The following is a 21229-nucleotide window of genomic DNA, read 5'->3' on the forward strand; positions in this document are numbered from 1 at the left end:
CCAAGTCTCAATTACAAAGCGCGGTTCAGTTTGGCTCAGTTATGAAGGCAGCAGAAACAGCAACAAATATTTGCGTATCTTTTGTTGTTTTTTCGGTCTGTTGTGCAACTAATTAGTGCGCAATGCATTGCACCTGTTGCTATCTGAAATACACTGCGTTTTCGGGAGGGTATCACCGGCTATCTGATGCAGTTGGATTGGAAAAGGAATGATTTAATAATTTAAATATAATTATACATTTATTTAAGACACTAAAGTAATTCATTATAATAAGTGGTCTGAATCTTTAATGGCCAGTTAAGGGTATTTAGTCAGTCCATAATATTTACTCACCTTTGTCGCTCTTTTCGTGTTTTCTGCGATATTTTGCACCCAGGGAATGTGTTTTGCATGCGATCGCCGCTTAGATGCCGTCGCTGATAATTATTTGTTGCTGTTCTGGCTGCAAGCTCGCTTGTTTTTGTAGCAATTTGCAGGGAAATATAATTTGTTGCCGTTGTTGTAGCACTTTTTTCGTACTCTACCCACAATTAATTATATGTTAATCGCAGTGCATGCTAATTACCCACTCCCCCCACTGCCGCCCCCGCCAACAACTCGTTGGTAATTTAACCCTGACTGCGAATATGCGTGCGTTCTACAGCGAAAATGCACTTGTTGCTGGCTGCACTTGTTGCTTGCTGTTCATTCAATTGAAAAATTACAACTGTGGCTTATTTGCGTACTTTTCGTGTTTTGATTGTTGTTGCCATTTAAAAATAATTTTCTCCATCATGCGGGATAACTGTAGTGCAGGCGCGTATTAATTGCAAATCTTGACCAGTAGTGATAGTAAGTTTGAGGCTGGTAATTAAAATGGGGATCGAATGGGGATCACATGACCTAACTGCATTTTTTTTTGAAGTTTTTATGTAGTAAGTAAAATAGTTTTCAAAGCTATAAAACCCAGGTGAAGTCGACAGCAGTGACTTTTCTGTACTTTTTCAAACGATTTCAATGTCAATTTGTTTTTAATCAAAGCTTAGAGACAGCCTGGGATTTGCTCGAGAACTCGGCCTGTCCAAGTGAATGTCAACTAAGAGTTAAGAAATCTTTTTTATTGTAGCTCGTTTAACGCTGTCAGCAGATCAGCAAGTGGTGCAAGGGGCTCAAAACGGACTTGTTTAGCGGCTTTTGTTTCAAGCCGAGCAAATTTTTTGCCTTTACCCCCTTCTGGAGTTTTTTGCGCTGCCGCTTTTGATTTTCTCAACTTTTGTGGCCGATTTTCGCATTATTATGAATGGATTGGTTGGATGGATTGGCTGGTTGGACGACGGATGGATTGGCTAACTGAGACAGCCAAAGAAATCATCATAACAAGACAAGAACAGAGCCGAGATTTCTGATCCTTGGCTTTGATCTTCAGCTGCCACATTTCAGCAGCGGTAAAGTTGAAAGCATTTTTCAATGATTTTTCGCTTTGTTTTTGCCTTTTGCCTTATTGTCTTGTTTTTTTTTTGTTTTTGTTGAAGTCGGCTTGACTGTGGCACGCATCCCCAGTAAAACTGTAAAGCTAATTAGGGAGTTCTGCTGCCACAGCCAGTTAAAAAATTTATGAAGTGCAACGAGTTTCTTTTTTTTTGCATAAAGATATGGAAATTTGTGGCAGAAAATATTGCGTGTTTAGCGGGGGAAAAAAAGTGCGAAAAGCCAAAGCAACTAACAAAGCGAAATGGAAATATTTGAAATTTATTTAGATGGCCTGAAGCGAGGGGATTGTAATGAAATTCAAATAGTTTGCCGCTTTATTTCGATTTTAAAAAGTGCGCAAAAATAATGAGTTTGGTGTTTGCAAATTGAAAATTACAGCAACTCGTGTACACCAATGCACACTCACATACATACATCTATACGAGCCAAGTAAATTGCAATAATTGTACTAATTGTTATTGCAATTATTGCTGGCAATTACCATGACTAATGTGGGGCAAAATGTTTGTGCATATTGCGCGTACAAAGACAGCCAGCTGAGTAATAGACAGTTGAATGCTCTAAGAGCCTGAATTAAAGTGTGTTATGTTTAAGTTACTAACTCTTAAAGTTAGTCCAAAGCAAATAGGAATGGCAATCCCCAGCGTTATTGGTAGCTTGATTTATTTTGACATCCATTGACGATCAATTTGCCGATTTCCGAGCGCAGTATATTAGCCATTTCTATGGCAGCCAGGACACCTGCATAGTCCTTTCATACCCGACAATTGCCCATCATTTGATTTATGTACATGTGCACTTCCGTGTTCCCCATTTCCCATTTCCCAATTGCAGCATTGACCGACTGCCCCAGACAATCAAATAAAATCATTCGCTCAATATCCGCTCGGGTTGGAGAAAATGGGAACCAGAAACATCAAAAAGATGGGAATCATCTTGGAGGAAGGGTACCCTTCCTGGATCTTTATTCTGCCCCGAAATACAATTAAATTTCGTTTAATTTATGGATGGCACAGCAAGTGCCGGGAGCACACTATTAAAGGAAAATCTTTTGCAAAAAAAAGATCAAAATAAACTAAGACAAAATCAGAGGAAAACTCCCCCAAGACAGGCGACTTGTTTACATTCCCACGTCCCAGAACGCACCTTGCTGCATATTCAAAGAGGAGAAATAATAAATAATAATGAGTGCCCATCAATAGGATAATGCGAAATGAGTTTCGGATCCTTTCGGCCTTCGTACTCCTTACAGCAATATCCGTTCAAGTGGAAGGCAATCCAGTGAAAGTCGTCCTTGCGTCCCAACTACCTGGCTTTGCAATTTTCCATGCACCTCGCAGGTGAGATTGCCTCATCCCATGGATCCCACGACATGTTCCCAGACTTCTTAGGGTTGTTTTCCAGCTCAATCTTATGCAAAATCACCTTAAGGGAAATTTGCATGGGAAAGTGTTTGTGCGGGTTCCTAAATGGGACATCTTTCAAGGCCATTGTTCTGTGGATTTATTCATAAGCTGGAAAGTGCAATTTCATAAAAACAGGTTCATATGATCCGTAAATAATGCTCAGATAGATACTTATACACAATATAAAGCAACAGTAACATCTTTCTTTCAATTTAAACAATTTATGAGTTTTAAATATACTTTTCAATGCAGTAAAGTAATTACTTAGTGTTTTAAAACAGAAGCTTTTTCAATTTGTAAGGGGGAGGTCACTTTTGTTCATTTAATTTATGGACTATTATTGCCAACGTTGTGAATCATAATTTCCGTTGGCTTAAATCGCAGCCACTCCCCCCTCGACAAGCCCATAATTATTCACTTAACACTATCTAACCTAGGCATATAAATGAATAAAGTTTTTGCTCTGAAACGAAAGAATTGCAGGAAAATGGAAACGTAAAATAAATTTTCCTGTTCATGTTGCAGGGCTCATTAATTTCGCTTGTTAACATTTTTAGCCAACAAATTTTTTGTCGGCGCAGAGCCAGACGAAAATCATTTTCCAAGCTGAAAAACATCTGTTGTGGCATTTGCATGGCTTTCACTTTTGTGTGTGTGTGTTGTGATGCCAATGGCAATGAAAAATGTGGAAATTTGTGAAATTTGTCGCAAATTACTTTCGCTCCAGTATCGAATTACAAGAGGAAGTCAGCGGCGACAGCTCGAATTTGAATTGAATGTCACCAACATCGAAATCCTTTCGCAGGACATGCAGGACTCCACCAAGCAAACACAGGGGGAAAGATGTGAAAATGTTTGCATGTCAAATGTAATTTCCAAACAAATAGAGCGACAGCAGCTGCGACCCGCAGTGGCCGCAATCCTTTGGCCCAAAAGTGAAAGGATCTCGGCGCAGCATATGCGATCGACGTCGATATGCGTGTGCCAAACCGAACCGAACTGAACCGCCTTTAATGATGATAAATGCGATGCCCTTGCCATTGGAAGCTGCAAGTTCCGCCACATTTAGCTGTGACGACAAAACATTCTCAGTTTTCAGCAAATACCAGCGCGACTCGACTCGACTCACTCGAAACAATTTTAAAGCGGGGTCCTAGGTCCTCGTTCTCGTGCTGTAACCCTTGCAGGAATCGCAGGATTGGGTTACACAACGGGCACAATAACAAACAAGGCGCGCATGCGCAGCACGCTTGGGCAAAGGACTCGGGCGAGAGGCGCATCCTTTCGCCCCGCACGCGCTGATTTCGATTTTCATTTTTCGTTTTCGTGATGAGCACAATGATATCTCCGTCGATACATGGCCTCTATGCCTCCTGCCCATTCCACTTTCCATTATTCCAAACACTTTTTTATTGGCCCTCGGCAGTTTCATAACTTTGTTTTTTTGCTTATCATTCACGTTCATGCAAAATAGGGTTGAAACTGCATGTGTATGTAGTTTTTGATTTTTTTGTTTTTTTGATTTTAGAGCCATGCCCACATTTTGTGTCAGCCCCCTTTATTCCACCCCTTTATTGCGCCATGAGCAGCTGCCATTGGGATTTTCATTTCCCATTTACTATACTTTGCGCGCTCAAAATTTTGGTGAAAAACAGCAAGTAATTGCCTGAAAAAATGTCAGGGTGCGAAAAAAATGAAAATCGAATCCGCTTAAGTGACTTTTAACCTCTTGAAAGTATTTCTGCCATATATTCTGCACAATTTCGTAACGTATTTTTGTGAATTCTCAACTGAAAGGATTTTATGGCCGCCAGCATCAAATTGAGTGTTTTCTTGGGAAACATTGATTTTAAATTGCGAAAATAATAAATAAAATAGAGAAAAACCCATTAAAATAATGTGAAAATATTGCGGGTTTAGTGGCACCGTGGGAATGGGTAAAAACGTGTATTTTATTATTTTTGAAATATTTTCTTATTTTCGTACAGTTTTTGATGGATAAACGCTGCACGATTGAAAATTAAATCAATTTTCTTTTTTACACTGGCACCTCATTAAATATATTTTCCACAAGCTTTAATTAATAATATTCATTAAAAGGAAAATCAATTAAATTTCAATTAGACTTAAATCTGAGTGATTTCAAATTTCAAACATATTAATCAACCTTAGCCTATAATTTAAGCCGACAGCAATTGAAAAATCCTCTGCAATTACGGACTTGCAACACATTTTCACTTCATTTGCAGCGCACCTTTGGAAAATTTAAATGCAATACAAATACAAATTAAATTAAATATATGCATTTAGTATAAATTTACGCAATTTAGGAGCATTTATTTTTTGCGGCCCACTGATGTTTGCTTTTATAATGCGCGTCTTGGGCCAAATAACTGCAATTACAAAACGCAAAAGCGCAAAAAAGCAAAAGCGCAGAAGACTGAGTGCGCGAAAGAGAGGCAAGACTGGCGCGTCTCGAGCGGCTGCACATGCAAAGTGTGGCAGGGAGAAAGAGACGGAGAGTGAGAGTGCGAGTGAGACGGAGACGGAGAGGGGGCCACAGGTGCCTGGCACGAAATTTATGCAAACAAGCAGCGAAGTGTAGAAAGACGTGTAAAAAGCGGGGGCGTCAAAAGCCAGGAGGATGGAGGGCGGGGTGGAGGGGCGGCGGTATGAACGCACCGCAAATTATAAGCGCTAATTGTGCTCAGTGTATGCAAAAAAAGATAGGCGCTGCGTTGCGTGCCAAAGGCGCATTAACCAGAGCGCGCCGTTATTTAAATGAGAGCGAAGCACCCAGGAATTGCTGGCAGTGTACTTTATGTGCTTACATGCATTGGGCGGGATCGAAAAACAAATGAGAAACGTGGAGCATATGACAAAACAGAGTTCATAAAGTAAAACATACCAAAAATAATTTAAATTTATTAAAAGTAACATTTAAGTCTTTCTCATAGATGAGAAAATCCGTTTGATAAAGAGCAATTGCGTTTGCTTGTCAGAAATTCTAAGTAATTTTCTATAATGCTTTGAACGTATAAAAATAAATATAAAGTCTTTTATTCCGTGTTAAGCTTTATTTAATATGCTTTGTTATTCCATGCAATTTCATAAAGATTTATGTAAACCTCTTATACCAACTTCCGTAGAGCGGTATTACTGGATAAAATCATTATTTCTGTATGCATTTTTATGTGGAGTTGAATTGCGAATGCGGTTCGGCAATCCAGACTTCCGGAAGGTCCCTCCATTCGATTTGGGCCTATACATGGGATCTGATACGAGGCTTTCGCAGGACGAAGAATCCACTTGGATGCAATCGCGCTCAGAAGGACGAGGCGCGAATGACAGTGACTTGAAGGCACCAGGCCTGGAAGGACGAGGCTGGTAGTATTGATGCCTGAAAGGACGAGACTGCAAGGATCCACGAGATTCACCATCCGGGCGCTTGAAATCGCGTGTTTTTTGTATGAGATGCAGTTTCAAGCGGCGTCCGTCCAAAAAGACTCCGTGGAACTGCCTGATGATCTTCATGGCATCGGCGCGATATTTACACATCAACTGAGCGGTGCCCAAGGAGTTGCCCTCGCGATCGTAGTGGACCAACCCTTGCTGCACCAGTCCGCTTTCGTTGAAGAGCTCCATGATGTCGTCATCATCCACGCCGTAGTCCAAATTGCAAACCATGAGAAAAGTGGGTCTTTTTGGTTCCTTCAAAGTTTTTCCCTGTTTGAACTTGGGCTTCTGTATGAATCCAGTTGCCTTGCGAGACCTTCGAACGCCTTTGAATCCGCCTTCTACAGTACTTTTTCGAACTTTTTCTTTTTGAGCATGACGAACTTTGTTTTTCAAACCCAGGTTCAACTTGATGATGTCGTCCAGACTCATTTCCATCTTATCTAACATCTTGCTGCTGCGGAAAAGTGCTTGCTGTTTGTGATTAAAAAGAAGAACAGAATTGACAGCTACCAGAAATCCTTTTTTGTGTTGACTTAACAAATCTTTGACACTTAACTCAGTTGCCTTCTTAGATCAGTGAGAAAAACAGAAATAATCACACATTTAAAAGGTCCTAAAAACAGTGAAAACGTTGATACTTGAAATTGGGAACAGTTTAGCTTTGGAAATAGTATATGGAGATGGTAAGCAGGTTACCCACTGCGCTGTTTCAAATATCCCTCCCGATATTATAATACTAAGGTGAGGTACGATACCGTATAAAAAGTCGCAAAAGAAGCGGCAATAAATTCACGTTTCGCATACACAAAAGAGCAAAAGTCGCAACAATAATCACTTTGGGCATTGTGCGCCGTTTTGTTTCGCCTATTTTTGGTGCGTAGCCAAGTGATCACAATGGTGTAGGTTGTAGGTGATCATCATTTCCCGATTCTCCAGATTTGCCATTGTCTGCAGCCGGGTTCCTCATCATTTTCCCGGCCAGTGTTACAGTTACACTTTGTGTGCCGAAATACGCAGCGGGTGTGTTGCAGTTGCCATGGGACAAAAGCCAAATTGCACTTGGTTAGCTGAGCTCGACGCATTGTCCTTTGCGCAATGTGCAGTTCCCACGTCTGCTCCTGTTTGGCTGCGGCATCGGGAATCCTTCTGGACCCCAGCAACACCTCCTTTGATTCCCGAGTTACACCTGGCTGTGCGGTGGTGGAGTAAGAGAGATGGATGCATGGATGGATTGATCTTGGGCAGGTCTCTGCGGCGATAGCTCCTCAATTAAAATCCCTGGCTGGCTGACAGAAATTTATGACCGTAGGAGGATCCTTTTCTCGGTGCTGCCACTTCCTCGTAATTGTGCAATTGAAATGCGCTGTCAAACGGTAAAAAATCTAATAATTTCAGCGTCTTTGTCTTCTTCCGCTTAATGCTGCAATTCGTTTGCAGTCGCAGTTATCCTTATTAAATCCCTGTCGGCTTGTCCTCAGAAGTTTACCTTTTGCTAAGATATTCAGGTTGCGCAACAGGCAGAGATTTGTTTGCCGAAGCGAGAAATTGAAATCCTCAAATACCAACGTTCCTAAATACTTTGCGATAAAAAACTGGATGGCAGTGAATTCCTGGAAATGAAAGGGGATGGCGAAATGCACTAGTATCACTGTTGTGGGTTGCTTAAGATTTATCTTTGTGGTAAGCCTCATTTAAAAAGATTGAAAAATTTAAGATTAAAGCGTATCAGATGCTATTTTGCACTGTACTGATTTTCCTTAAAGAAAAACTGTAGCACTTCACAGTCTAATGATTAAGAGCTTAACGATATTCAAAGATCATTCTCTATAAATCCCTTGTATATCCTTAAAAGAATTTCAGTTTCCTACGGGTAACTTCCCCTGTTGAAGGTATCACACATTCCTGCACACTTAGGCTTTCCCCTTTGAAACGCAACCCCCCTCCAAGAACTTTCACACTTGAAACCCATCCATGTGACTGATTTTTTAGTGGCATTCCTGAACACAGAACAGGACTCCAAGGACACATGGTGGCTATGTCCTGCCGTTATTTCAAGCATCAGTTACCCGGAGACATTTCAACGCCTTGCGATGAAAATATTTTTCATATTTCCCCGCATTTTTTTTGGCCCACATGCGGAGTTCAGGCCATTCAGCCAATGAAATGTGCCCGGTTGGTTGCTTTTTTAAGAGTCCCCCCTCCGGCTGCGCCCCACACCCCCCTCTCTCCACTCCAAAAGCCAGGGAAAAATGACGTTATCAGCATAATTTCAGGAGTGTGCGTATTGGCCCATCAACCCTCGGGGGCAAATATTAAAATGAAGTCTGCCCGCCCGTTTTTTATGTAAATCAACCCCTTTTTTATGGCCCACCAGAGAGAGAGAGGAGCTTATTCAAATGCCTCTGGGGTTGCGTCATAAAAAAGGGTTGCTGTGATTCCATAACGATGGGCTTATGTAAATGCCGGAGTCAACCCTTTCATAGATAGCGATTTGTGCTTGTGATTGGTTCTTCGCCAGTGATTTGAATATATAAGCCAACAAAATGGTGTTTTTTAGTGGTATGACTCAATAGATTAGAAAGGGTCGAGTTATATAAGTAAAAATAATTGAATTCCTCAACTAAAAAGATATTGATATAATAGTAAACATATATATCGCTTGTGCAAAAGGCAATAGCAATTTACCAAACGGTGTTCAATATATGGGTTTTTGGTAAAACCTACTTGCTTAGCGAAGTAAATTCTTGGCAAGTCTATTCAATACCCATGTAACCATCCTCCACTGTTCCTCTTTGCAGTTGGCAACTTTAAGTTCGAGCCAAGACAACAACTGGCCTCGCCGCCGAATGAAGCTGTCCTAACGAGTTGCGAGGAGAACAAAGATGGAACTTTGACTGCTGTTGACACAAATATGCGCGATGTCAGCGCAAATCACAGCAGCTCCTTTCTTTCGTCCTCGCCCGCCTCCTTGACTCTGGTGTCCTGCCACACCCCCTCACCGCCGCCGTCGTCCCTTGCGGAACAGGACGAGGAAACGAGGAGAAGGATGCGGGACAAGAAGCTAACGCTCGAATTGAAGTTGCAATCGTGTGATGAATATGTTGAGCAGCCAAAGGATAAAGGAGCCGAACGGCTGCATCCAGCTCAGATTGCCAACGACAATGCTCCGTCGCCTCTGCATTTGAAAGTGGAGGAGCAGGACGAGCTGCAGGAGCGGGAGGAGCAGGAGCAGGCGGAGGTAAAGGATAAGGTCCTGGAACTGACTGGAGCAGCAGTTGCTCTCTATGGCCACTTGAACAATGCCAGCAAGGATGTGCGAGATTTAGAGCAGTGTCTGAAATTGCAGGACCCAAATGGTGAGTAGCTAAGAACTATTGCGATGGAAATTGAAGTTAAGAAGGTTTTCAAGAATTACAGAGAGTAGCGATAGGGGTGATGTTACATTTTAGTAGCCCCTTCAGCTTTGGAAAATTGCTTTATAAATTATTACAACCAGCTAAATGTCGCGTAGTATCTAATTACCTTTAAGAAATCCAACAAAATCAATAATTTATCTTCCATGCAAATGACGTTAAGCCCCGCATTTCAAATACCCAAATATTTCAATCCTCCTTTTGTAACTGCCATTACCCTAAACAAATACTTTATTAGGCAACTGTCCTCTGCCCAAATCAGAAAATCAGAGATGAAGGCATGCAAAAAGATATTAGTTTTTTACCTTAAAACTCGTGGGAAACTTCCGCAATGTGGGACCCAAGAAAAAAATTCACAAAGAATACCTCGATTTGTGTTTTTTCGAGAAAACAGCGCAAAATAAATCAAAACCGTTAGCAACCACAATCCCAGATCTGGGTATACTCAAAATAGTAAGGAAAAGAAAGAAAGAACGCAATTAAGGAAACTCGCTATAAAACTCCCGAAAAACTGAAGCGCAGAGAAAGTTTCCTAACTACCCCTGAGTAAACAGAAGGAAACCCAAATTTTCATGCTAAAAATTGCATAAAAAAGCGGAAAAAGTACACTTTTGGGGGTAGGTAAACGCCTCGCATATGCATATACATCTCAGGACTCCGTACTCCTGAGGGTCTACCTGAGGGTCCTGCCAATGTATGTCCTTACTGCTGGGGTGTCAAATGCCAGCAAAGTACCGTAGCATGTTCCTTACCATTTCCATTGTTTAGCCCTCGGTTCTATCGTGTGTTTTTTAAGGAATAGTTTCTTATCGAGGTAGGCAGACAACGCAATTGATTTCTGTTCTTTTCTACCAAAAAAAATAAATAACAGACCGAGATTTTCTGGGAGGACATAAATAAGAATCAAAGAATGTCATTGAATGTCATCCTCGACATCGATGATTCGGTGCTTCATCATGTTACCCAAAACAATGGCAAAGTCTGAACTGAAGTTGCCATCGGAGATATGTAAAAAACCTAAGGGGATTGCGATGCTAAGTATCATGAATATTTTTGCGCCAAGAACGGAATGCAGCAGCTTTTCCTTTTCCCTCCTCATTTCCACAGTAGCTACCCTCTTCAGAGCAACCCCAAGTTATTTTCAGTTCAAATTTCCTATAATTTCAAGCAAATTGTGAGCGGATTTTTGGAGATGCTAAGCTGCTGATTAGAACGAGGGACAAATTTAATAAGCGCACACTCTCCCGCTGAACTGGGGTGAAATTTCCATTAAAATTTATATTCGCTGAAAGGGTGCAAAAATATAATCCACAAGGGCAGTCGAACTTTAAAAATATTTGCACAAATGTTTGTGAAAATACATTTTAAATTAAGGAAACCATGAGAGTCGTGTACTTTGGGAGTACGAACTTATTTCCTTTTTAATAATAAATGTTGGATACCAATTTAATTTAATCTCCATCTTATAAGATATATACCAAAACTATAAAATGTTTTAGTGCTCGAGAAAATTTTTCTCTTTACCCCAAATTCAGTTTCCTTTTCCCATTAATCAATGCACTGGAATCTAAAAATCAGGAAACCCACAAGAACAAGCCCCAAAGATGGGAGATCTCACTAAAATACAAACACATGCCAACGTGTTTGCTGGTCGAAAAAACTTTACGACTTCATTAGACATTTCACTTTTCATTATTTTCTCAAACAATTTACCAAGTACCCTCCCAATGGGTACGAAAATTCCCTTTCCTCTCCTTTCCTTTTTCGTTTTTTTAATATTTTCCGGCTGCCCCAATAAAAATGTTGTTTGCCAGTCTCAACTCTTCTGGACTTTTTGCCTTTTTTATGATCTTTGCCTACATTGACTTAAGTAATTCTCGGCAACGTATTCCTTTTACGATAGTCCGCAAGGACGCTCCGCAGCGAGAGGTGAGTGCGAAAGGGTGGGGGAGTGCAGCGCGAAAGAGATAGCAAGATACACAGATAGCGGGCGAGCCGACAAATAGTTTTGATATTTTTTATGGACACGCACAGTAGGCCACATTGCTGCAGCGAGAGTTCACGCAAATAAAAAAGTCAAACGGTCAGTAAGTCAAAAGGAGCTGTAAATAAATGGATGGACTATATGATACCCTGGAGATATGTCAGTTGAGGGGCCGACATAAAATATCATGTCATGTAATCATATCATGTAATTTAAATTAAAATTTTAACTGACAAGAAATATCAAAAAACAGCAGAATTTTAAATAAAATGTTAAATAAATGTATTTTAAAAATCCTAATTAACTCTTATTTTAGTAAGTTTAGATTTGGCGAGATATATGACCATTCAAATATTATTCATTTATTTTGAAACCAATAGATTATATATTGAAATGCGCCTATTCAGCCTAAAACACTCAAAAACAAACTACAGGGCATTCCAGAAATCCTTTTTTAACAGCTCTTCGCGAACGTGAGATAGCGGATGACCAGTAGTCAAAGTCAAAGTGGTCCAATGCCTCCTAGGCTAATTAACATGTAGAGCCAGGATGCTGGCCAACGAACCGATTTTCCTACTGCCCGACTGACTCGAACGACTCGGCAACCTGGGAGCTCAAAAGTATCGAATGTTTTTTATGATTTACGTGGAAATCGAGCCAGTTTGCGTCGTAAAAAGATGGCCAGGAGCGCGAAATCCTTCAGAACCGAGGAAAACTAAACTGTGCCGGTTCGAAATTTAGGTGGCTGTCATTGATGAAAGCGTTAAACGCTTGCCAGGACCAGGTCACTGATTCCACTGATTTCGTGTCCTCTTCTCATCCTACACATTTATTTTCTTCTTACCTGTTTGTTATTTTCGACTTTTTATGACTTTGTAACAATTTTTTATGATTTTTTCCATAACAAAGCGCTGTACGCATAAAAAATATGTGCGTACATTGTGCATGGTCCAGGTAGTTGGGCTAGTTTTTTATATGGGAAAGATTTTGTTACTCTCGCCGTGAAAAATTTGACTTTTTCATTATAATTCGTTTGTCTTCGCTGTTCTCGGGAACATAAAAAATTTAGTTTTCAATATGCATAAAAATGAAATTCAGAGAAGTGGACCTCTGCGTTTGAATTTGACCAGATCACAGAAGTTGTTTAAAATCAATTGAATATGTTGATTTACTGGGATTATAATAACGATTTTATATTTAGAATAAAGTTATATAATATCCATATAACTGTTGGATATGACAATGCATATAGTTAGCTAACAAATTATTTATTTGGCCGTTTAACAGCTATTTATTTAAACTAACTTTGGATGCACAATTTTATTTAGGTCTTTGCAGATATTTAATATGTTTATATATGTAGAATATTTACCTTTCTACGCCAATTAAAAATATATCTTTCTAACAGCAACTTATCAATTTTACTTTAAAATGACATTTATATGCATTATTCCTTTGATATTTATTCAGAAATATTTCCCACCATAAATGTCGTTTCCTATCGAAATATGTGCTAAACCAAAACAAATCATAAAATAATACAAAATCGGAAAAAAATCGAAAGAAAGAAAGACCGGGAAACAAAAGCAAGAAAAGGAAAGAAAATTCCGAGTGGGTGGCAAGTCCACGGAAGGAGAAATGGGTGGAGGGGGCTTTCTTTTTTTTTTGGGAGTAGGGGCGCTCCGCACTTGTGTGCATACATGAATGGCAAATAAAATTGCGAAGGCGAGGAGCAAACGGGAGGCAGAACAAAGAGCGAAATCAGAGGACGACAGTGCTGCAAAAATATAGGGTGGTGGGGGGTATGCTGCTGCAGTCGACGTCGACGCAGCTTTAAAATATTTTTACATAGCTCAAAGCACACACACACACACATACGGACAGCATTTTTGACTCGCCAATCATAAAATAATATGCATACACACATACGGCTCCAAAGAGCGGGGCCGTATAAAAAATCCATTGCCATTTGAAAGCCAAATTTAAATTTTAAGCCACGCCTCAAACAAGCGCACGCATCTCACACACACACCCATACACGGACAACAATGGAGCCCACGAGCGAACCACAAACGAGGTAGCCCCCCACTCACACACTCACACACTAGCACACTAAATTTTAAAGCGCATAAAATGTGTGTGTTAGTTTACAATTCACTCGCAGCCCGGAGAGCGAGAGCGAGCGCAAGAACTTCTCCTCTCCACTCCAATTGGATTGCGAGTGCGAGAATGTGTGTCCGTGTGGGTGTGGAACGCATTTCTAACGGCAGCAAGACCAAAACCAAGCCAAAGACAGAGAGAGAGATAGGGAGAGAGAGAGATCCAAAGCTCTCTCTCGCTCTTCTGCCAGCGATTCTGCCTTCACTGCCTTTTCTGCCCCAAGTTCCAATTCAACTGCAGTCGACGCGCAAAAGTGGAACCAGTTAAACGTGTGGAGCGCTAGCTCGCGTTTTTTATCACGTATACGCCACCATTTCCCCAGTCGGTTTTTTACCCCCTCACACGTGTGTTTGTGTGTGTGAGTTTCTGTGTGTGTGTGTGCTAAAAAAAGGGAAAATCAACCCTTAAGGCTTTTTTAGGGGTGCAACAAACACAACACAGCACAACAGTTTTCAAACTCAAAATCCCAAACGCCGGCAAAGAGAGCGAGCGGGAGAGGAAGAACCAGAGCCAGAGCGGCCACAGAGCGAGAAAGAGAGAGCAGACAGAGGCAGTCATCATCATCATATCATCATCGTCGGAACGCAAACATTCAGGCCTAGAGCGATTATCCGTTAGTTCGCTGAGAGCTATCCTGCCGCTGCGACCGCTTCTCTGTTGTCAGTTTCACACGAGACACGAACGCGTCCACACGAAAGCGGCGCTTCCAAGAAATCAGAATAAATCCACAATCTACAAGATACAATATACAATATACTAACAAGCCCAACAAAACGAATAAGAAACAATCAGAACAGAAACAACAGTGCTCAAGTGAATTCACAGTGCTTAAGAAACATTGAACATATCGCCTATACTCGTAAACACTTTGCATTTGCACCATTGAGTTGTGAAAATGGTTATGTCGGAGCTACGTTGGCACACCGCTAGTCCCGAGGATAATAACAATTCCTTGAAGCGCGATTTGCTCAAATCCACACCGACCAGTGCCCGCGAGGCCGCCGTTCACATGATGCAGAATCGATGTAAGTTAGCGCCTTCTGAACCCGTTAAAAACTCATTATAAACTTGTACTTGTAATCATAACAATACACAAATGATTTGCCAGCACAATTTAAAATTTGGAACTTTAGCTGTTCCATTAAAAGTGCTTTTTGGTATTACTTCTACATAGGTTTTTTAAGTTTTTGTTTGGTAATCTGGGAATTAAGCTTAAAAATATTTAGTTCTTTATTAATAATTACACAATTTAAGTATGCTTTTGAACAACAAAAAGATTCTTCTTTGTTTTATCCTTTCAACCATTTGGTTGGGTTCAAAGTATTTGATAAAATGAATTTTATACCTCTAAAGATTTCAAGTTTATATATACATTTCGTGATTTATAAGATTGAAGTACTTTTTAAGCTCATTAAGTGCACCAATCAGTAGTTTACTTTGCATCACCTATAAGAACCATCTTTACAGAGAATCCTGCAAATAGTTTCGCGAAGCAAATCATCTTTTACTATATAGATCCAATCTAATTTTTCTTAAGTATTTGTTACGCTATTCTCGTTTACCACTAAATTGCTAAGTCAGACCCCGTGAAAATTACCATGGTTGAGTCAGTCAGGTGCTCTGCACCTATCACACTAAAAACCCAAGACTCACTGCTATACTCCAATAGCCAGAACAAAGAAAACTGCAATCTGCTTATTGAAAATAAACACCGGCACAGGTGTCTCCGCCATAAATATTAACTCCCAGCGCCCCACTTAAAGACGGGTCTCAAGAACACTCAAGACTGGCGGTGCCAGGCGAGAACTAGCACTATGTACAAACTAATCAACTGGCAAACTAAATAACTTATAGACCAGCAAATGGGTATTACAAATGCCGGACCATAAAAATATTTATTAAAGACGCATTTCTTGCACAACCAGCCCACAAATATGACCATGTAAATAGGTGCACCACGACGATACTGGTGCCGATACTGGTGCCGATGGCGATGGGCACTCAATGGAACCGCTTGGCCGTTGTAAACAATACTTTTAATTTGTTGCCTTATCAATTATCGTTTTCGAAGCGCAGCGGCGAATGCGGGGCAATAAAAGAGCGCATTTCGATGACAAATGTGGCAAAGAAGAAAATCGTCGCAATATGCGTAATAATTCCGATGAGCCATACTTGAGGTGTACCAAGTGGTACGGGCTTTTCAATGGGCCATGATTGATTATGTAAAATTTCCCCAATGAAAAGTGAGTAACTGCTACTTTGCCAGTAGCCAGATAAGCAAACGACATTGGAGCATGCTAATGAGATTGGCGCTAGTTGATAATTTTGGGGATTTTTTTACGCTAAACGCCTCGTACAGGAGTACTTGTGTGGCTCACGTGACGCAAATGACTAGCGCAATCTGAAGAACTAACGATGGCTAATATATGTCTCATGATACTCGTATAAGACTTTACCTTGTACAATACGATTTGCTTATCGCCGCTTACCTCCGCTTATCGGCCGAGAACCAAAATCGAGCCAACGTTTTGCACACCTGCAGAATACCCGAAGAAAGATTCCATCGAGTCCAGAGCACGTATAGTAAACAAGTATCGTCATCCTTTGCTGATTTTAATAAATTAATCGAAAAGCCCATAGAAAATACCAGTTCGCCAATCAGTTTCGAGCTCTGGTCCGCCAATCAGTTTTAAATTAATATATTTGCCCGATTACGGTCGGCGGCAATTGACGACAATGTCCAACTTGAATAATAACATTATTTTTAGTCATTGTCCATGAGCTCATGCAATCTTTTCCCGTTTTTTGTTCGGTTTACTATTTTGCGTTATCACCTATCGCCGCCATAAAAGCCGATCAAGAAAGAGGGCGTGTGAGCGCTTTTTATGGGTAATTCTTGGAACTCATGGGAAACAAATGAAGAGTCGATTAAGATTTACAATTCGCGAACGGAAATTGATAGAAAATGCGGTTAATATGATTTTGTAATGCCGGCCAAGTGATAAGCAAACAGTCAACAGGGTTTGTTGACTTTTCAAAGAGCTCAAAACCACAACTTGTATAAACATGGCCTTAAAAACTTAGGAAAGGCTAGTTGCATATTTAATTTGCATTTATTATAATATTGTTAGACTTAAACTGCTTGCATGTTCATTGAGCAGAATGCCTATTAACTATAATTCCTAAAAGAAGTGCGAATAACACTGAAAGACACTGCTCCTTTGTAGTTTTCGCACTCTCTCGAATCCTTTAATCAAGCTTTCATTTCGCCGCACCGAAGCTTTCTCTCTGCGCGATTTTGCCCGTTTTGTTTTGCTACGAATATACAGGCAGAGACAAAGGCCAAGGAGCACGCACATTATGTTTGCTTTCCCTTCACTCTATTATGTTTTATTTTATTTATTTATGTTATTTTTTCGGCTACTTTTCGGGCTGCTCAGCGCAGCCCTGCCCAGTCCAGTCGGAGATGGAGGGGTCAAGAGTTCAAGACACGCAGCTTCCGCCGCCGCCAACAACGACGACGATTCAATCGATAGTCAGTCTCGGTCTGCGCACGTGATGACCATATAGCATTCATATATAGAAAGTCGGTTGTTGGTGGCTCGCCTGGCTGTGTATTGGTTTTAGCCACCCCCAGCCAGCCAACTGTCGAGGTCATTGACTAATTGTGTGCGCCACACAATCCCCTTCCCTCAACCCCCCTCGAACATCATCATAAACCGCCACCCCCGCTGGGCGATTCTCAAAAATTGTATTTTATTTCCTCATGAGTCGGCCGCCTCATTTTTGGGGGTGGCCGCCTGTGGTTTTCGCCAATTTCTCTGCCAAAAACTGTAAAATTCTGGAAAACGTTTCAAATGCTGCTGCTGCTGCTCATTTCACTCGTGCTGGGCACGCGCGAGGGTGTTGAATTTCCCGAACTCTCCACCTCCACCTCCGCCGAGTTACATAATTTACGAGTATGTGGCACTTTAACGCCGGGTTTTTGTAAAATGTTCATCTACCTAACTCCAGCCGATATACATATACTCGTACTATATGCGCTGGATCCTCACATATGCCGCACCACTTGAACGGGCAGCAGTTGTGCCGCTTAATTAGCGGCTCAAAGGCGTGGCCAAAGGGGCGACAGAAGTGTGCCAGAAGTGAGGGAAGATTGTGGTGGCACAAGCAAAGAAATCCAGCGCAGATAAACTGATTCTCGGGGAATAGGGTCTTAGGCACATTCATAGATCTGCGGTAAGAATGGGCACATAGATGGAGTTACAAAGAGTGACGTACTAATCATTTACTTCATCAAAACGCAAGAATATTATTTAGTAACCTTATATCACCAGAAAGACAATCTGCTGATAGAAGCCTTGAAATATCCTTATCCCCAGTGTCACACAACACCCAAACAAGAAGAGCACTCTATTTCTAGTGCATTTCCGAGGGGTCAGCACGCTGCACTCGTAAATTAGCCATCGAGTCCAAACAAAATTCAATTGCTCCCGAAATAAAAATGCAGCACAAATGCTGCCCATGTCCGTATCCGTGTCCGTGTTCGATGGCAACTTCAGAAATTCAAATCGTACTCGGACCAGGTGTTCCTTGAACTCCAGCTCGGCTGCCCCTCGACGAGGTCCATAAAAATATCCTTTTATAGGCAACGGTGTCGATGTCTGGACTGGCCATTTGGTCAGTTCGGGCTTAGAATGTATATCGGCATCGATTTTGTGTATCGTAAACTTGGAGCATTTGCTTCGTCGAAAATTTTATGTTTGCGACGTGTGTTATTTTACTTTTAGCTTTAAGTGGTCTCAATTTGGCTAGTCTCAAATTTGTGTTTTCCCTTTTATTTTCAGATATCAGTCGTCTGTCGCGTTCGCCGTCACCACTTCAATCGAATGGTAAGTGTACTTTTCTATTTTCCTCATTTCCCCATTTTAGAGCATCAGCTGTTGTCCGAAAACGATTTACGAGATTTGTCCACTTCATACAGATAGACATGGGTGTATATGCCACTATACGAGTATATGAGTATACGAGTATTTATTCCAGTTCTGGAACATCTGCTTTTTGGGGCAAGCGGCATCAGGCATCTCGGTTTCACTAAATCACTCGCATGTTTTCGGTTCGACGTTCGACACAAAAGACAATAAACCGGAGGGAATATCAAACTATTCAACCCTTGCCTGCGACAGCCACGCGCTATGCACTAGATATATAGGGTATATGGATGTATGGTTTGGTTTTAGGGTTGCTTGGGCTGTTTCGCTAGGGAGGGTCGCCCCTCACACAATGGCCTGTCAAAACTTTTGTCACAGCCCCTGCGACTGTGATTGGGATTTGGGCCAGCAAATGGAGAGGGGCGTCTTTAAGTTGATTTTGATGTCTTATTAAATGGGTGTTTCGACTTAACAGCTCCTTAAGTAGTTGCTGAGGTGACAATTGGGCCTGTCAATTGCCCCTAATTGTTCGAGTTGCCCTAATAACTCGTTCGGGGAGCTGGGAAAACCATTGTCGAGTGCGGTGGTCTTTGGGTGCACTATAAATATTTGATGGATTCATAAAAACCTTCGATTATTATTCATAACTCGTTGCTCGCAGAAGGCTGCGTTCAATTTGCAATTCACACTTTTCAAATTTCATGGACTTCGTTAGTCACGGTCCGAACAAAAAACCAACTTCAACCTTTTCTGGCTCCCTCCCTTTCGATATATATTTTTTTCCCCCCTTTTGACCACATTATTGACAGCATTTCGCTTGATTTGAATTCGAATATGTGTGAGGGAGGCTGTCTGGTCGTGTGTCTGTGTGTGTGTGTGTGTGTGTGTGTGGGACTGGACACAGTTGCTGTGATTTCTTTCACGAACATGAACATATATATTTACATATATTTTATGCAAAAATTATTCCGTTATGCCGGCCGTATGTGGGAGCGCTCTTGGGGTAGCTCAATGTGCAGTCAAACTGACCATTTGGCTTTTTATTATTGGCTGTGCTAAATGGAGCAGCGGCGTGCTGAAAAGGGGTTTCCCTTTAGGGGTTTTAAATGCTTTTTAGGCTATCCCGTCCATCAAGCTAAGATAGTAAGGAAGACCACTTCAGAAAGGCTTACAAGAACTCACATATGACTTAAATAGTCAACTAAATGGCTGTGTTTCTTGTGTAAATATATAAAAATAGAAATTGAACATTAAAAACCTCAATTATTTTAGATATCCCAGAACCCCTTTTACAAAGATAAAGACACACACCTCCGCCCATGGCGATAGCTATTCACACAACACATACAAATCGAATTTGCACATCATCTGAATACCAAATGGACGCACGTAGCCCGTCCAAGGAGGAGAGAAAGAAATCGTTCCTGGCCAGGGTTCGGTCGCATATGTAAAAAGGATGACCATGTGGTCGGGTCGGTGGGTCGCCCACTTGGGCGAATAAGTCATCAAATTCACGTAGCATCAGGGATCGGGGATTGGAATCAGAGGAGGCATCAGGAGGCGAGCAGGAGCCATAAAGTAGCCCAGGCAAACATATGCAAAAATTGCCTGCAGTGGACAGGATGTGGAAATTGGTTGGCTGGGGCATTGGGATGCGGCATGGGAATGCGAATTTCTGTAGCCCAGACCAGGGACCACTTCAAAGGGTTTAGCTCCTTTGATTGCCCCTTTATGGGGGAGGAAGTCTGGTCTTCTAGTTCTAGCAGTTTTAGCTCAAAAATAAACTCTCGTCGGGTATTTAAATATTATTGCAAATCAATTGGGCCGAGCCGAAACCCTCCTCCACTCCATTCCGCATCGCCTTGTTGTATAAATAAAATGCATACAAATAGCAAATTTATACAAATCGCCTGGCCAGGCATTTGAAATGCTAAAATGCCACTTAAAAGCGGCTAAAAGCGTCAGCCAAAATGAAAAGAAAACATGAGAATTCCATTTGATGTCAAGGTGGAACTATGTAAACTATGGACCGATGGTCTCGATGGTTTCGATGGTTTCGATGGTCTCGATGGTCTCGATGGGGGTGAGCGAAAGAGTCGAGGAAATTTTCGCATAATAAAGCCAATGCGGTGGGTGGGTGGTTGGTCACGTGAAAGGCTTTCACTCGAAACCGAAAACCAACGGACTATGAAATTGAACGAAAATTATACAAAACGCTTGTGTGGCCTATGCTAAATTTATGCAAAAGGACATTCGAATGGGTAAAAACGGTCAGGGGCTCGAGGTCCCCACAGGGTGACTCATATTGCATGGCATCTGAGGATGGGAAAAATACATTCTCCACGGGGCTTGGCCAGTTGGTTACGCCCCCTTTTTCCTGGCCTGATTGGAAAAGAGTTGTGTGCT

The 21229-nt window shown here is 41.4% G+C and overlaps 2 protein-coding genes across 4 annotated transcripts in view; one reads left to right on the forward strand and one right to left on the reverse strand.

Annotated features, from left to right (window-relative positions):
* LOC122626406 (protein nubbin-like) overlaps positions 1-21229 on the forward strand; it is a 51393-nt gene that overhangs the window by 27480 nt on the left and 2684 nt on the right. For 2 of the 3 annotated variants that reach the window (XM_043806656.1, XM_043806655.1), the window contains exons 3-4: positions 9134-9691; positions 18740-18784. In XM_043806656.1, the coding sequence (XP_043662591.1) occupies positions 9134-9691; positions 18740-18784 (603 nt within the window). Of the gene's footprint in view, positions 1-9133; positions 9692-14155; positions 14918-18739; positions 18785-21229 lie in introns of those variants that run through there. The other variant, XM_043806657.1, reaches the window with a different exon arrangement.
* Positions 5946-6857, reverse strand: LOC122626407 (aly/REF export factor 2-like). Its single transcript, XM_043806658.1, has one exon. The coding sequence runs from the start codon at positions 6780-6782 to the stop codon at positions 6033-6035; it is 750 nt and encodes a 249-aa protein (XP_043662593.1). The 5' UTR covers positions 6783-6857; the 3' UTR covers positions 5946-6032.

The sequence above is a fragment of the Drosophila teissieri genome, chromosome 2L (assembly GCF_016746235.2).
Source record: "Drosophila teissieri strain GT53w chromosome 2L, Prin_Dtei_1.1, whole genome shotgun sequence".
Classification (NCBI taxonomy): domain Eukaryota; kingdom Metazoa; phylum Arthropoda; class Insecta; order Diptera; family Drosophilidae; genus Drosophila; species Drosophila teissieri.